The 19,023-nt window shown below is 39.4% G+C and overlaps 1 protein-coding gene and 1 long non-coding RNA gene across 2 annotated transcripts; both read left to right on the plus strand.

The window, feature by feature from the left end:
• The first annotated feature begins 4,963 nt into the window (after window positions 1-4,963).
• LOC117345213 lies at window positions 4,964-15,362 on the plus strand. The gene is made up of 4 exons (XM_033908229.1): window positions 4,964-5,144; window positions 12,117-12,373; window positions 13,085-13,210; window positions 13,753-15,362. Exons 2-4 carry the CDS (start codon window positions 12,136-12,138, stop codon window positions 14,505-14,507), a joined length of 1,119 nt encoding a protein of 372 aa, XP_033764120.1. The 5' UTR covers window positions 4,964-5,144; window positions 12,117-12,135; the 3' UTR covers window positions 14,508-15,362.
• Window positions 15,363-15,826: 464 nt separating this feature from the next.
• LOC117345214 lies at window positions 15,827-16,710 on the plus strand. The gene is made up of 2 exons (XR_004536376.1): window positions 15,827-16,433; window positions 16,499-16,710. It is a non-coding gene; the product is annotated as an uncharacterized LOC117345214 (long non-coding RNA).
• The last annotated feature ends 2,313 nt before the right edge of the window (window positions 16,711-19,023 follow it).

A 19,023-nucleotide genomic window follows, 5' to 3' on the forward strand; every position in this document is an offset into this window, starting at 1 on the left:
AGCAAGCAAAGTAGGCTACAAGACCACCATCAGGACAAACGACAGCAAGCAAAGTAGTCCACAAGACCACCATCAGGACAAACGACAGCAAGCAAAGTAGTCCACAAGACCACCACCAGGACAAACGACAGCAAGCAAAGTAGTCCACAAGACCACAATCAGGACAGACGACAGCAAGCAAAGTAGTTCACAAGACCACCATCAGGACAAACGACAGCAGATTCTATGTTCATGGCATTAACAAACGGATTGTGTTGGAATAGACAACACGGGACTTTGGTGACAAAGCTGGTGTTCTGTTTACACACTTAAAAGTACTTGGAGAATCTTTAGAAATCTGCAGGCTCTGTCCAGATAAATCAGAGATTCATATAACCAGAGACTTGTATATAAGATATAACTGGTTAGTAAATGGATGTCTGGTTACATGTACTGACAGAAGTTTTTCGGATCATATTTGCTGGTGATTTCTGGCAGAATGGAATCGGTATGAGAGAGTGGGTCCCGAAACGAGTCTTTTTTTTTAAATCAGATAAATGATGGTGAACTCTATTAACATCGTGTGTTGGAATATTGAGGGAGTGATGGCGGATACCCCATACCTGCTAAAATGCCTTCAGAAATATGAAATAGACATTTGTGTCTGAACGCATGGTAAGATAATTCAATCTGTAATTTTTTGATGCGTTTAAACATTGTGGCCACACATATGGAACGCCAGAACTGTCTTAGGTGATCAAATATGATTATATTCGGTGGTTATGTCTTTATATGCGATAGATATGTCTTTATATTCAGTAGACATGTCTTTATATTACACCTATAGTTAAATCTGTGTTCGAAGTTGGCCCTTTCCGATACAATTGTAACAGTAGGAGTTTTTTTAATGGAATGTCGTAGGATAGTGTGGAGATTCAAGCTCCAAATAAAGAACATTTATATATACTGTTTTTCAGTCTATATGCCCGCCTTTTCCAGACTGATTGATATTTTCATTGAGCACACGGAGATACTTGAGTCATTAGTCAAAGTTTATTCCAAGAAAGGAAGGGTTGCTGTTATTTGGGACCTAAACGTCAAAACTAGAGGGCATAGATGTACGTTTGAAAAGAATAAAATGCCTCCTGTATTCCAATCCATCCTAGATTCTAGGCCAAACTCATATCTGTGAATATATACAGGCTAAATGTATTGGTCCGAAATATACTTTCTATCCAACAGCAGTAAACTGTTATCCACAATTGATCATAATTTAGTACAGTTTAACATTGAAGATCTTTTAAATTGTTATGAAATATTAGATGATGACTTGCATTATTGATCAGGACATCATCCAGTCATAAGTTCTATACCGTTACCTGTCTCTGCACACTTTTATCACAGAGCCAGAATATGTTAATATAACTGGGGGAAAGTGAGATACAAATGTTGTGATACTTTATAGAAATTGTCTTAATGAATTCTTGAGTTCTATCAGCATCCCGACAGCATGGCATCATAATAGTCGTATTGCGTTCAAATATGTTCTGGGGGAAAGTGAGAAACAAATGTTGTAAAACTTTATAGATATTGTCTTAATGAATTCTTGAGTTCTATCAGCATCCCGACAGCATGGCAGCATAATAATCGTATTGTGTTAGTATAGTGCGCGCTGTTAAGACAGCCGCCGATGTAGGCCTAGCATCACCTATATAAAAGTTATCTAAAACCGTATTGGAATGCAGATTTATCAAAGCTACATGATACATAGCTATACACAGACATAATTTGGTTTTAGAAGGTAGATCAAGATCATGGAATGCCTAGCTTTGCGGTTTATAAAAAGAGTAAATTTATTTTTGTAGGAACTTTAGATATGCGTTCAATGTCAGAAATTGACAGATGTGGTGATGTAGACCAAAAACCTTTTTTTTGCAGTTGTATAAACGTAAAGAACGGAAACAACAGCAACCAATCACCGAGCTGAAGTACAACGGTAAAGTATTTAGAGAACCAACAGAAATATCGAGATTCTTGGACATCCCATTTTGAAATGATATTCCAAGATAAACTATGTTTTATGCAGATTGAAAAAAAAATATCTTAACAAATATAAATACATAAATACAATTGAATTCAGGACAAAATTTGAAAAAAAAGATACCTTCCTAGCTACGGTTATCACACCAACAGAAATAGCGAGTGTAAGACGCCTAACTCCAACCGAGCTGGAGGACTCGATGGGATTGTTTGTGAACATCTAAATCATGTGACAAAAACATATAGCTAGTTTATATACCAAGACGTTGGAAACGAGGAATTATTATCACGTTACATAAAGGACAGGGAGAAGTAAAGGATGATCCTAATTGTTATTGGGGCGTTACGTTACTACCGGTCATGGTGAAGCTTTATAAAAATGACGATATCAAGTACATTTTTCCAAAAAGCCAACAGTCCGCTTACTAAAATAGTCTACGTAGTCTATGTACACCATCATTTACTTACAGGAAGGTATCCACTACTATATCGGAAAATGGTTCCAATGTGTATGTCGCTTTTTAGACAGTAATGAGGCGTTTGATACGATATGACACGCAGGTATATTGTTCAAAATACACGGTACGGGACTCGAAGGCAAAATATGGTTATTCTCTAGGAAATGTGTACGAATGTGGAAAGTTGTATACATTGAGTGTACAGATGGAAAGAGAGATTTTACAAGGGGGGTCCGGTAATGAGGCCCTTATTAGGACATACTAATATGTCTATTTACAATTCCTTTTTGGTAACAATCAGAATCATCCATTCAAATGGCCATAACTCCAAAACTGTCAAAATATCTATAATGAATTATTTCAAATTGGGGGTCAAAGATGACGATGATGATGATGATGATGATGATGATGATGATGTGGAATATTTCCTTATCTGTAAAATGCAAGTGTGTCATACTCAGAGTTATGGTTACATGTACTATACGGATTTAGGGAGAAATCTGTCGCCACTAGGGAACCAGAATAGATCATGCTAGCTTCAGAGCTGAAGTTTAATTTCTATCAAACGTCCAAATACCAGAGCAGAGCTTTTTCACCTGTAAATACTTACCTAGGTAGGCAAGCCTATATAATGTGTTCAACTTCCTTGTGTGTTTAAGCTGGCTAACACTTATTTTTGGCGATTTTATTGCCTCTTGAACCAAAAGGACCAATGAGGACCGTTGTCCAGGAGGACACCACCAGCCAGGGTCAAATGAGGACTGGTGTCTCAGAGGACACCACCTGCCAGGGTCAAATGAGTACCGTTGTCTAGGAGGAGACTAACCAGGGTCAAATGAGTACCGTTGTCTAGGAGGAGACTAACCAGGGTCAAATGAGGACCGCTGTCTAGGAGGAGACTAACCAGGGTCAAATGAGGACCGTTGTCTATAGGAGGAGACTAACCAGGGTCAAATGAGGACCGTTGTCTAGGAGGAGACTAACCAGGGTCAAATGAGCACCGTTGTCTAGGAGGAGACTAACCAGGGTCAAATGAGGACCGCTGTCTAGGAGGAGACTAACCAGGGTCAAATGAGGACCGTTGTCTATAGGAGGAGACTAACCAGGGTCAAAATGGGGACTGGTGTCCAGGAGGACACCACTAGCCAGGGTCAGATGAGGACCGTTGTCTAGGAGGAGACCACTAGCCAGGGTCAGATGAGAACTAGCTAGTGTCTCAGAGGACACCACCTGCTAGGGTCAAATGAGGACCGTTGTCTAGGAGGAGACCACTAGCCAGGGTCAAATGAGGATCGGTGTCTAGGAGGTCACCACTAGCCAGGGTCAGATGAGGACCGTTGTCTAGGAGGAGACCACTAGCCAGGGTCAGATGAGGACCGTTGTCTAGGAGGAGACTAACCATGGTCATAAGAGGACACCACCTGCCATGGTGAAATGAGGACTGGTGTCTAGGAGGTCACCACTAGCCAGGGTCAAATGAGGATCGGTGTCTAGGAGGTCACCACTAGCCAGGGTCAAATGAGGACCGGTGTCTAGGAGGACACCACTAGCCAGGGTCTAATGAGGACCGGTGTCTAGGAGGACACCACTAGCCATGGTCATATGAGAACTAGCTAGTGTCTCAGAGGACACCACCTGCCAGGGTCAAATGAGGACCGGTGTCTAGGAGGACACTAACATGATCAGATGAGGACAGGTGTCTAGGAAGAGACTAACCATGGTCAAATGAGGACCGGTGTCTAGGAGGACACCACCTGCCAGGGTCAGATGAGGATCGTTGTCTCGGAGGACACCACCTGCCGTGATCAAATGAGGGCCGTTGTCTAGGAGGAGACTAATCATGGTCAAAATGAGGACTGGTGTCTAGGAGTACACCACCTGCCATGGTGAAACGGGGACCGGTGTCTAGGAGTACACCACTAGCCAGGGTCAAATAAGGACCGGTGTCTAGGAGGTCACCACAAGCCATGGTCATATGAGAACTAGCTAGTGTCTCAGAGGACAACACCAGCCAAGGTCATATGAGGCCGGGCGTCAAATAAACCCCAACAACCAGGACCCTATAGAAAGGCGGGTATCAACAGTCGGAGTCATATGAAGACGATCGTCACGGAAATACAAACAGTTAGGTTCATATGAGGACGGGTTTCAAGGGAACATCAAAATACCGAGCCCAATTATGTGAGCTTTTCACTTTTCTATATACGTGGTGTCGTCATTTTGGGGACCTTCCGCCCCTTTTATAAAAATAAGAAAAAATCGAAACCCATGGTCCGTAGCCGCACACTAGAATTCGTTACTGTGCGCGTACATGTTTTGATATCATGAGCAAACTCGCCCTATGTAATACATACCCGTACATGTTCACTGAACACAATCATGACATCATAGGACATGCTATTTAAAACGACCCTGCAATACACTACAGATTGGTTTATAGGTACCTGTTGCAATAATAATTTATAATTCCCATTTGATTGGGTATATGTATACACTATACCACCAGTAGACATGTAAACGTTACCGGACCATGTGTTATAAATATTAATGATTTGTACGTATAATTTATAAACAGCATTTTGGGAAAACACGGCATAGTGTATTTTTGCCTATGACAGAACACAAAACTACCATCTCTCATCAGAATTAGGTCCGCTTATAGTCAAGGTAAGTCTTATAGTTATATTACAAATATTGAATGTTTTATGTTATCAACTAGATTGTATGGTGTATGTATTGTTATGGATAAACAACTCCATGTCCAGCCATCTGAATTGGGTATGAGCTGTTCTTTTTCCTGTGATTCAACTTTGGGGGTCGCTGGTTCTTAGTGGAAGCGCGCTAACTTCGTCCTAAAACAACAGGGATGTGTCGGCGTGTCTGTTATAAGTGTTAAATGGAGCTCCTGGCTTCCATTCTTACATTGTATTCTACATGTTCTTTGTCTTCCATCTTGATTTTACCTGATCAGCATATACCTAGTGTCGGCTGACTTACCTCGGGTACATATACTATTTACATTGTTTTTAGTTACACCTTCCCACTACAGCCAACGTACTTCCAAAGTAAGACCCCCCGCGCGCTTCCATCCGGGCCAACCAGAATGATCAATATCAGTTAACATAACTAGTTTCGGAATTGTAAAATAAATAAAGTTTATATCTAAATGAAGATGGCGTTGGCACCAGACACTATGCAACATCATTCTGTCACCGCCCTGATCAGGTTATAGATTACAGGTATAACATGTAAGCGGATTCTAGCCAATAGGTAAATGAAATGGAAACACCATCTGGGAAAACATTTCTCAAACAAAATGTTCAGAAGCATGCTGCAGATTAATTTCTATTGCCTTTTTGTTTGCCTTCCAAACCTTTTTTTTCAAGCTCAAAATCTCTAAACATTAATTCTCTTCCAGCTTTTTCGCCAATTGTTTGTTTTTAAGGGAGGGAATTTCGCTAATGTTGAAGGTGGAGACGGAGGTTAAATGGGGCTCCTCGCAATTATTGCCGGTGGAGACGGCGTTACATAGACACGGTGCCGACGGACACAATTCGTCCCCATTTATATTGATATGATATATGATGTTTCTACCAGGCAGTTCACGAAAACCACACAGTTAAAGTAATTTGACCGTAACTGCTATTGTCGAGTTTATTGAAACGTCAATAAAGCGTATTGATCTATGTGATAATCATCAAACACAGTAAAACATTCCGGACGTTTAATTGTATATAGTGACAAGACTCAATGGGGCATGAATGACAGTATGACATCATACGGTGATGTCTATTAATATAGACCTTGGTAATATACACGATTTATGTCTGGTATACATACACACAGGGTGATGTCTATTAATATAGACCTTGGTAATATACACGATTTATGTCTGGTATACATACACACAGGGTGATGTCTATTAATATAGACCTTGGTAATATACACGATTTATGTCTGGTATACATACACACAGGGTGATGTCTATTAATATAGACCTATGTAATATACACGATTTATGTCTGGTATACATACACACAGGGTGATGTCTATTAATATAGACCTTGGCAATGTACACGATTTATGTCTGGTATACATACACACAGGTGATGTCTATTAATATAGACCTTGGTAATGTACACGATTTATGTCTGGTATACATACACACAGGGTGATGTCTATTAATATAGACCTTGGTAATATACACGATTTATGTCTGGTATACATACACACAGGGCGATGTCTATTAATATAGACCTTGGTAATATACACGATTTATGTCTGGTATACATACACACAGGGTGATGTCTATTAATATAGACCTTGGTAATATACACGATTTATGTCTGGTATACATACACACAGGGTGATGTCTATTAATATAGACCTATGTAATATACACGATTTATGTCTGGTATACATACACACAGGGTGATGTTATTTATATAGACCTAGGCAATCATATTTCGCTAGGAGGGGCTGCGGTGGCCGAGTGGTTAAGGTGTCCCGACACTTTAACACTAGCCCCCCACCTCTGGGTTGCGAGTTCGAAACCTACGTGGGGCAGTTGCCAGGTACTGACTGTAGGTCGGTGGTTTTTCTCCGGGTACTCCGGCTTTCCTCCACCTCCAAAACCTGGCACGCCCTTAAATGACCCTGGCTGTTAATAGGACATTAAACAAAAACAAACCAAACCAAAATCATAATTTCGCGCGGTTGACTACAAGGAATGAGCGCGAAATAGTTTTCTCTAATGGTTGCCCAATAGGTGGCGCACCTGTATGAGCGTGACAGGCACGTGCAGCTGGTGAGCTAGCAAATCATTGAGGACAACGCATCGGTCAGTGTGGACGCTTGATTGTTTAGGTCATCTGAGACGAAGTCTCAGTTGACCTATTGTGATCGCCTTTTGTCCGGCGTCGTCCGTCGTGCGTCGTAAACAATTTACATTTTCAACTTCTTCTCAATTACCAACTGGCCAAGATACCTGATATTGGGTCTGTAGCATGCTGGGATAAAGGGCTACAAAGTTTGTTCAAATGGATGACCTCGACCGTCATTCAAGGTCAAAGGGGTCAAATATACTTAACTTTTAAACAACTTCTTCTTGATAACCAAAAGGCCCAGAGACCCAATATTAAGTCTGTATCATGCTGAGATGAAGGGCTACAACGTTTGTTCAAATGGATGACCTTGGCCTTCATTCAAAGTAACAGGAGATAAATATACTAAAACCTTAAAATGACTTCTTCTTGATAACTAAAAGGCTCAGGGACCCAATATTAGGTCCGTAGCATGCTGGAATGAAGGGCTACAACGTTTGTTCAAATGGATGACCTTGGCTTTCATTAAAGATCACAGGGGTCAAATGTGCTAAAATATATCAAAACTCAGGTGACTGTTAAGGCCCATGGACCTCTTGTTTTTCAATGATATTGTAATTTACAATTTGTCAATTTTTAGATTATTTTGTACATCTTTTAGGATGTAAATCTATTAAAAGGATTTTGCTTTGTGTGTTACATGTATTCAATGTGATAATTAAATGACATCACTGGTACAGAGACCGGTGCGTTGTGAACAGTCTATAGGTGTTTGTTGTTGCCACCCGGGGGTGGATAATTGGAGAAATACGATTTATGTCTGGTATACATACACATAGGGTAATGGCTATTTATAAAGACCTATGTAATATATACGATTTATGTCTGGTATACATACACTTAGGGTGATGTTTATTTATAAAGACCTATGTAATATATACGATTTATGTCTGGTATACATACACTTAGGGTGATGTTTATTTATAAAGACCTAGGCAATATATATACAATTTATGTCTGGTATACATACACTTAGGTTGATGTTTATTTATAAAGACCTAGGCAATATATATACAATTTATGTCTGGTATACATAAAACATCGCTTGTGGTGGGATACTAACCAAGGTGAAGTAAAATTTGGAAAACAAAAACGACAATTTTATATCATTAATGTGTCAATATCACTCTCTCAGGTGTAGTCAAGGAGTCTTACTGATAGCAAAGATATAAGAAGATGTTTGGCCTTGATATTTACCTCTTAATTGTAGATAATTATTTACTACAAATTCGATGTACCAGATAAAATATTCTTCGTATCTAAAGTATATCAAGCGTATCATCCTTTTCAATCTTATCTCCTGCGTAGGGATAGAGATATCTGAGATCACGGTGTGATTAAAACCATAAGACGAGATCTACTTTCGATTTACACTTGTAACACCCACCGGGGGTACAACGGAGCGGTCACCCATCCAAGAGCTGACCACGCTCGACGTTGCTTCACTTCGGTACACAGACACGAAACTCGACCTCACAGCCACATAAGCTATCTATTGGATTATAAGCTGAAATACCCATATCCATGAAACATTACATTACCCCCTTCGCCGATAAGCTTCGTCCCGAAGCTTCCATGGCTTCAACCTGGCATCCTCAGCAAACACAACTGCCCCTCTTGTTGTTATAGCGGTGCCGCCTCATGACCAGACCCCCTGGTCACCAACAAGTCTCCAGGAACATTGTGCTCCTCATGCTATCCGAGGGCACCCTACAGGATATAAGACCCTCAGTTACTCAACTGTAACCCCACCTCCACATCCCCCAACACTGCCCGATCAAAAACTGCTATATCATTGAGCTACCTTCCATGAACCTACCTTTGTATCAACATTCCTGTTATACAATTTCATTTCAACATATTTTATTGTATAACATTTCTACAAATGGGTTAGACAGCAGGCTTGGCCTATATAAGTCTTCCCCAATACAATCCTGTTATACAATGTATGATATATCATTGTGGATATGTATATCCCCCGTAAAATATGCAGTAAGGTATGTACACTGGGGTTGGTTTCTAAAATGAATAAGTCTATAATGGAAAACCCGCAATACATGTACATGTAGTCGTAAACTGACACCGTTAGCTGGTTTACTTATGTGAATTGTTGGCACTGAACTTTTGTTGATAATAACAGATAATCACATGGATTTCTTATACATAACAAAGTCACCGAAATGTTTGAGTGTCGAGAACGTTTAGGCGTTAGAAGATACCACTGTAGTTACTGTACGTTATATATATATATATATATATATATCAGCTAATCACGGAGAAATTACCTTTTTTGGCATTGCAGTTCAATTGTTTGATGTATTTAATCATAGGCAGTTCTCGGTATACACATTACATAGTCATTACAACAGAAATGCTTGTGTCTAAAGAGTTAATAGTCGTGTAGGAACTGATAATGAGTCAATAGTATTTTCTATAACTTACCTGATATAATAAATATCACAAAGACATTTGTTGCGGGTAACCATATACGATATCTCGATACACAAATTGCAATGTCATTACAACAAAAATGCTTCGTAAAGCGTCCAGACATGGACATGGAAACTAGAAATATGTTGATATAATTGGCAGTAGTGGATGCTGGCATATGTATTAATATAATCCATGATTTGTCTTAAAAGATATCAGCTTATCAGAGAGAAATTTACATGTTTGTTTTTTTAAGTTTGTTGAGGATACTCTCGTTGAAGCGGGAGACAGGTAGCTCCCCAATTCTATACGCTAATCCCAGACAGCTCCCCAATTCTATACGCTAATCCCAGACAGCTCCCCAATTCTATACGCTAATCCCAGACAGCTCCCCAATTCTATACGCTAATCCCAGACAGCTCCCCAATGCTATAGGCTAATCCCAGACAGCTCCCCAATTCTATACGCTAATCCCAGACAGCTCCCCAATTCTATACGATAATCCCAGACAGCTCCCCAATTCTATACGCTAATCCCAGATAGCTCCCCAATTCTATACGCTAATCCCAGATAGCTCCCCAATTCTATACGCTAATCTCAGACAGCTCCCCAATTCTATACGCTAATCCCAGGTAGCTCCCCAATTCTATAGGCTAATCCCAGATAGCTCCCCAATTCTATACGCTAATCCCAGATAGCTCCCCAGTTCTATAGGCTAATCCCAGACAGCTCCCCAATGCTATAGGCTAATCCCAGACAGCTCCCCAATTCTATACGCTAATCCCAGACAGCTCCCCAATTCTATACGATAATCCCAGGTAGCTCCCCAATTCTATAGGCTAATCCCAGATAGCTCCCCAATTCTATACGCTAATCCCAGATAGCTCCCCAATTCTATACGCTAATCCCAGACAGCTCCCCAATTCTATACGCTAATCCCAGACAGCTCCCCAATGCTATAGGCTAATCCCAGACAGCTCCCCGATTCTATACGCTAATCCCAGACAGCTCCCCAATTCTATACGATAATCCCAGGTAGCTCCCCAATTCTATACGATAATCCCAGGTAGCTCCCCAATTCTATAGGCTAATCCCAGACAGCTCCCCAATTCTATAGGCTAATCCCAGACAGCTCCCCAATTCTATACGCTAATCCCAGATAGCTCCCCAATTCTATACGCTAATCTCAGATAGCTCCCCAATTCTATAGGCTAATCCCAGATAGCTCCACAATTCTATACTCTAATCCCAGACAGCTCCCCAATTCTATACGCTAATCCCAGGTAGCTCCACAATTCTATACTCTTATCCCAGATAGCTCCCCAATTCTATACGCTAATCCCAGACAGCTCCCAAATTCTATAGGCTAATCCCAGGTAGCTCCACAATTCTAAACTCTAATCCCAGACAGCTCCCCAATTCTATACGCTAATCCCAGGTAGCTCCACAATTCTATACTCTAATCCCAGACAGCTCCACAATTCTATACTCTAATCCCAGATAGCTCCCCAATTCTATACGATAATCACAGACAGCTCCCCAATTATATAGGCTAATCCCAGATAGCTCCCCAATTCTGTAGGCTAATCCCAGACAGCTCCCAAATTCTATACGCTAATCCCAGATAGCTCCACAATTCTATAGTCTAATACCAGATAGCTCCCCAATTCTATACGCTAATCCCAGACAGCTCCCCAATTCTATAGGCTAATCCCAGATAGCTCCCAAATTCTATACGCTAATCCCAGACAGACAGCTCCCCAATTCTATACGCTAATCCCAGATAGCTCCCCAATTCTATACGCTAATCCCAGACAGCTCCCCAATTATATACGCTAATCCCAGATAGCTCCCCAATTCTATAGGCTAATCCCAAACAGCTCCCCAATTCTATACGCTAATCCCAGACAGCTCGCCAATTCTATACGCTAATCCCAGACAGCTCCCCAATTCTATACGATAATCCCAGATAGCTCCCCAATTCTATAGGCTAATCCCAGATAGCTCCCCAATTCTATAGGCTAATCCCAGACAGCTCCCCAATTATATACGCTAATCCCAGATAGCTCCCCAATTCTATACGCTAATCCCAGACAGCTCCCCAATTCTATACGCTAATCCCAGATAGCTCCCCAATTCTATACGCTAATCCCAGACAGCTCCCCAATTCTATACGCTAATCCCATACTAATCACCTCCAACAATCATGTTGTGAGTAATGACAAGTTTGTACCTCTCTTATGCTGATCTATCTATCTTGAGTTTATTAGCTCAGGATAGAGAAACTATACCAATTAAAATTTCAAAGATACATGTTTGATTTCAGCTTCGAAGACACAATCAGGATGGCGACCTATAACAGACCATTCCAGTGTTCCATTTGTAGGAAACGGTATAATGGCGATATCCAAAGTATAGGTTCGAAATGCCAAGATTGTGCAATTCGGCATCTTGTTGGTTTTGTTGTCAATGCGCACAGAATGCAAGCATTGGAAATGGAAGAGGAGAGAGAAGAAGAGAGAGAAGAAGAGATAGACGAGGAGATAGATGAGGGGATAGAAGGGGAGCATCACCAATCAGTCGGTAAATAATTTAACTGTGCTATTGTGTTATTATGTCACCAACCATATTGTGTTATTATGTCACCAACCATATTGTGTTATTATGTCACCAACCATATTGTGTTATTATGTCACCAACCATATTGTGTTATTATGTCACCAACCATATTGTGTTATTATGTCACCAACAATTTCCCTAATATCTACAACTAATAAATGTCTGATACATGTAATCTAAGCTTGTTTGGGGTTTACAAACAATAGCAACAGCAGTGTAATATACAGACAGTTGACCAGGGTTGGTGAGAGAGAAATCATTGACACTATGACCTCACGATTTTAAAGGGATATTGTGCACTACTTGAAACATATTTGGCTATTCGATACCTTCTAAGAATCTTGTCTAAAGTGTAAAACAATTGCCTTCTGAAGGACTCTTTCAAATGACGTTTAAATCCATTGCCTTTTTATAACCCTTCTGATGATTTTTGTCGTTTAAATTAGAATTGCTTACTACAGAGCAAAATAGCTTTTATATTTTAATATTTTACATTTGGTCATTTAACATTTTAGTCAGAATCCACGCATTCCTGTCGGTTTGAACTTATGTATTTGTATGTCTTATGCAACCCCATCAATACATTTTAAGATACTCTCATATATATAATTATGTTTAAAGTTTTAATTTGTTATAAGAAAAATAATGTAATTGCTTTGTATTTCTTCCACTCAGCACCTGAGGTAAGCGCTACGTGGGGATTTACCGGCAAGCTCTTGGTACTGCTGTTGGCGATCCTAGTCCCTCTCGGTGTTCATATCCACAGCCTTCCTGCTTATATCGTTCTACCGTGGAATGAAGGTAACTATGAATATATTTGAGAAAATAGTTTGGTCACAATCAGCTGCCTTATCTAGAGGAACACTTAGTTCCGACACATAATTGTTGACCAAAATATCCCGTTATGTTCCAGGCGACCCTGCTGTAAATGAATACGTGATATGGTTATATCTTATCCTGGATGGGAAAGCACACTTTTAACTGTGGGGTATTTTCTTTTATCACTGTCGGGTTAATACAGGCTGCACGTGCTCTATGCACGTTCTCAACAATTGTATTACGTCATGGCAACATTAAACAATACAATGGCGTCACTCACATTGGATTGCATTGATGTAATTGCCAATATTAGATACAAATGATGGTAAACAGGGTAAAGGAAAATAATCATTCACAATCGCTCACACTAACCATAATCACAGGTTTCAAACATCTGATGGATCCTGTTGTTATTGCGAGGGTGTTTAATACCTACTGCATGAAACAAAAGACTATGATTTACTTTAGAATTTAATACATTCAGTAAAAATTGTTATCATTTTCTTCTTTTTTTTAATTTACAGTCGAACCGGTGAACATGATATGTAGTCCCAGAACAAAAGAAGAAATATACCAAAACTTGAGCGTGTTGAAAAAACAGTCTCACAGGACTTTATGTACATTCAATGTATTCCATTATGATCTGCGAAGTCGAAACAAGACATATTTCATGCTTGATATCGACATCGACATAGCAGAAGCATTCAGTGTTAGCAATGCTGGGATGCTGTTTACCATGAAACTGTTCCACTTAAACAAAAAACAAAATACCTATCACAAACAGCGTAATATGTACTGGGCTGTATCGTGGTGTTACTCCAATGACGAACTGGGTCTTTGTTTGGACGATATGTACTACAGAAGAGAGACAAGATTGACACAGAAGGTCATTAGCAAGGTTGTGATGGGACAGAAGAAAGTGGTTTCGTTTCTGTTTGTGGTGAATAATGATGACAAGATAATGCATATTTTTTCACCTATCAATCTGTTGAAGGATGTTGTTTTTCTTCAGCATTACTACGACGAGCAGACCTTAAGTTTATGGATTTCGCTTTCTCAATCAAAACTTGACAAGTATTTATCTGCCAGAATAAGAAGTGGAGCACATGTTACAATAGGTGATCTACCAAATCCTGTCATTGCCACTAATTACGAGATTATCAAAGGTGTATTTACATATCCATTCCACTGGCTATCTTATCACCTTTGGACATCACGTGATCCGCCTCCTACTGACGATAAAAAGGACGTGGAGGAGACAATGCATTCTGAAACGTAATTGGTTGAAAAACATCAACTTTCTTCACACTTCATACAGATTTTTCAACTTATTGCTTCAATGTCAAAGATTGTAAGCCAAATCCGGAACAGGTCTATGAGATGTCGGGAAATACGGACACTTTTTAATTGTCTGACAAACCACATGTCCCCTACCGGCTTCCGTTAAAAATAGTAATAATGAACTTGACCTTGAGCAAAAATCCATGAAACTCGAATTTGTCCGAAATGATATGATCCTTCATCATTGTGTGACGTTTGGTCAAAATCCCCCCAGGAATGAAGCTGCTAGATTGCTGACAATGTAGATTCTACACCGTTATTGAAAGGTACAAAAGGTGTTCATTTTCAACGGTATAAGGTTACATTATCGAATTAATATACATTTTAAGTTTGAATGAGTGTCGAATTAATTTTCTCGTACGCCAGGATACCACTTGTGCTTTCTTGTTTATTTGTTTTTTAATCAATACAACTGTTGAACCTGAAAAAACATGTCGTGTTGCTAAAGTTCCTGGGATCAAATCATCTGATTACAGCTTATTAAGTAAATAACCGTTATTATCTAGGATGCTTTAGTCCTCAAATGAATTCGAAAGATTTCTCCGTTTTTCTTCACAATATCGTTGTTCTTCTTCAGTAGATTACAAAACCCGGTTATAACTCCAAACTTTGGATACTGTCACGCTATATCAAATTTGTATATCATTCCAAAACGTCTAATCAACATCATACTGCATAAAATATACAACATATATAAAACGGTATTATATTTCATGTTTGAAATTACTTGTGTCACATTTCAGGATTGATTGTCAATTTTGTTGCTTGCATGAACTGGTGAAGGGAAGTGAACCTCGTGCAAATGAAGTGAACTGCGAAGCAGTTCATGTACCATTTGCACGAGGTTCACTTCCCTTCCTCAGTCAATGCAAGCAACAAAATTGACAATCAATCCTTATATTTACGTTAACCAAATTAAAAACTTCGCCACCAGATTGCAAAATTCGGTCACAACGGTGTGACGTAAGTATGTCATTTTGTAACATTGTTATAATTATCGTACATGTGTGCACAGCAGTGGAACAGCAGATCTAGACAGTCAGCTATTCTCGTCGCCAAGGCAACACAAATATAGTCCCATACACGTTTTGATTATTACAATGTTTATACACATAAATACGACGTTTTCAAGGTAAAATGTTCATTTATAACAAATATTTATGATATTGTATAATAAAAACTTAGCAATACCCATATAAATACGAATATAAACTGCAGTGTTGACAGTATAGTATGTGTGATTTGGTCACTCGAGACTCAGGGACTCGGTTAAAAAAATGAGCACAAGGTTAACGTGACGACAGCTGTTCAGTGAAATATCACAACATTAAAAAAGCAGAGTTTATATACTCTCTGAAGCCTTGAAAAAATGGATTTTGTAAGATTTTATAATTTGAATGAATGTTGGATTTTTAGTCTTTCGATTATTTATAGATGTCATATGTTACCCAAATTTTAACGCCGAACCCCTGTGACCTGGGTAATACACAGACATGCCAGGGTCCCTTGACCACTGTTTGTGTTGTTTTGAACCCACATAATACGAAGTGTCAAAGTCAGAGTCAGCCAAGTGTGACACAGGTAACTTTTCATGACCTTTGTCTCGGATCGACCCACACGCTCTATAGAACTTGTCATGTATACAACTGTAGGACCCGGATGACAACATCCCGTAATTAGAATTACGACTTCTTTTGCCTAAGTTATCGCGGCTGAGGAATACCTTGATATTAGCTCAAGATTACTGAGGAATAGAGCTCCACGAGAGCGATGATGATGGTACTGACTCGGAAACACATGCGTTACAGATCGCGAGGCCCGCGAATGCCTTGACAAGTTGAAATCAATCGTATTTGTAAGTAAGGTCAAAATGACGTTCAAGATTGTGTTTTCATGAATCTCTTGGACCTGGATATATTTGTAAGTAAGGTCAGCTCGGAAAGAGTCAAACAAACACTGGTCAGTGATTATTTCGCAGCTGTAAAACGTGATTAGCGCGATCGTGATATGACATTATGTAGCCGTTGTAGGCCTATTGTGCATTGGTAGGCCAACTGTAAATAACAAAAGACTGAACGCCACGCACTTACAATGTACAATGTTTTAAACATTATAATTTTAATATTAAATGATTAAATTAATATCCGATTTTGTTTATTTTTAGTGAGAAAAGTGTAACATGAAGCGTGTGTATACAACCATGTACGAAGTGTACATGTGCTGTGCGTGCATACATGGTGTGGCACATTGGAAATACGACCCCACATAATACGAAACCCGTAAAGTACGAAAACATTTGAGGGGTCCCCAGAAATTCGTCATAACCGGGTTGGACTGTAAGTGACTCAAATATAGGTTCAAAGATCACAAGAATTATTATTTTTAACTTCAACAGGGTCAAAGGTTACTAAAGATATGATCTATCCCTGGTCATCTAGTGGTGGTATATTGATATACGTCGTACCTCAATATATAGGGTCAGAGGTAAGAATAAAACAAACCCTCAGCAAATGAGTGTATACTTATTGTATTTTCCTTATCTGTATTGATAAGTCATTCTGTCAAAGGTCACCTGACGGTGATCAATATATAAAATACCCTTTGTTTATGCTAATTGATTCAGGCATTTGCTTGCATGAGTTGGGTACACTTTCAAAATCTAATTCCTTTATCAAATATGGTGGTGAGTTTATCAAATATAGTGGTGAGTTCTCACATAGGAAAATGACAAACAGATAATTTAAAAACCTTGATCCAAAGGCATTTTTGTGGAAACTGTTACCAGTGGTCCATTATAGAGTCTTTTGATGATGTAGATGATACTCTGGACACAAGGCTACAGCTTTTTACCAACGTTGTTGGTGTTCAAAAATGGAATGACGGGTCAAAAAACAAAAACAACCAGAATGGATGGACGAGTCCATTCTTGAGAATATTCAAACTAGAGATGAAAGAGATCAAGGTGACCTAGAAAATTATAAAAAAAAATAACAGGGTTGCCTCTTTGATTCAAACGGCAAAATCAGACTTCTACAAAACAGTATTTGGAAAAAACCTTGACAATACTTTGAATCCGTGGAAGTGTCATCTGCAATTATATATGTTAATGAAGGGAGAAGATCAAACAAGTTCAATGAATACTTCAGACATTACCAGTATACTGTATCTCAGGATTTTGTAATTAAGTTTTTAAAAGGTTTGGATGAGGTTAGTGCTAACTTGTTAAAAATAGTTCATGCTGAAGTAGCCCAATCCCTTACCTATATTATAAACCTTAACTTTCAGTCTGGTAAATTTCCAACACAGTTGAAGAAGAGAAGAGTTACTCTCCTTGCAAAAGTACAGGGCAATACCCGCTAACAGGACAGAGTGCAGGCAAAAAAATGGAAATGTGCAGGAGAATAGACAACGCAGTGCTGTAGTATCAGATATTGGCACAATACCTGTACGTTTCCCGACAACCATTTGCCCAACCAAATCCAGTAGTCCCCGGAAGACAACTGGAAGGTCCAAAACCTACCATTCCCAAGAGGAGTCAAATTTAGCAAGCAAAGTAGTCCACAAGACCACCATCAGGACAAACGCTAGCAGATTCTATGGTCATGGCATTAACAAGCGGATTGTGTTGGAATAGGCTTGACGGGACTTTGGTGACAAAGCTGGTGTTCTGTTTACACTCTTACAAGTACTTAGAGAATCTTTGGAAATCTGCAGGCTCTGTCCAGATAAATCAGAGATTCATATAACCAGAGACTTGTATATAAGATATAACTGGTTAGTAAATGGATGTCTGGTTACATGTACTGACAGAAGTTGTTCGGATCATATTAGCTGGTGATTCCTGGCAGAATGGAATCGGTATGAGAGAGTGGGTCCCGAAACGAGTCTTTTTTTTTAAATCAGATAAATGATGGTGAACTCTATTAACACCATGTGTTGGAATATTGAGGGAGTGAAGGCGGATACCCCATACCTGCTAAAATGCCTTCAGAAACATGAAATAGACATTTGTGTCTGAACGCATGGTAATAGAATTCAATTTGTCATTTTTCGATACGTTTAAACATTGTGGCTACACACCTATAGTTAAATCTGTGTACGAAGTTGGCCCTTTCCGATACAATTGTAACAGTAGGAGTTGTTTTAATGGAATGTTGATACTTAGTCGCAAGATAGTGTGGAGATTGAAGCTCCAAATAAAGAACATTTATATATACTGTTTTTCAGTCTATATGCCCGCCTTTTCCAGACTGATTGATATTTTCATTGAGCACACGGAGATACTTGAGTCATTAGTCAAAGTTTATTCCAAGAAAGGAAGGGTTGCTGTTATTTGGGACCTAAACGTCAAAACTAGAGGGCATAGATGTACGTTTGAAAAGAATAAAATGCCTCCTGTATTCCAATCCATCCTAGATTCTAGGCCAAACTCATATCTGTGAATATATACAGGC

Source organism: Pecten maximus, chromosome 16 (assembly GCF_902652985.1).
Source record: "Pecten maximus chromosome 16, xPecMax1.1, whole genome shotgun sequence".
In the NCBI taxonomy this organism is placed as follows: Eukaryota; Metazoa; Mollusca; class Bivalvia; order Pectinida; family Pectinidae; genus Pecten; species Pecten maximus.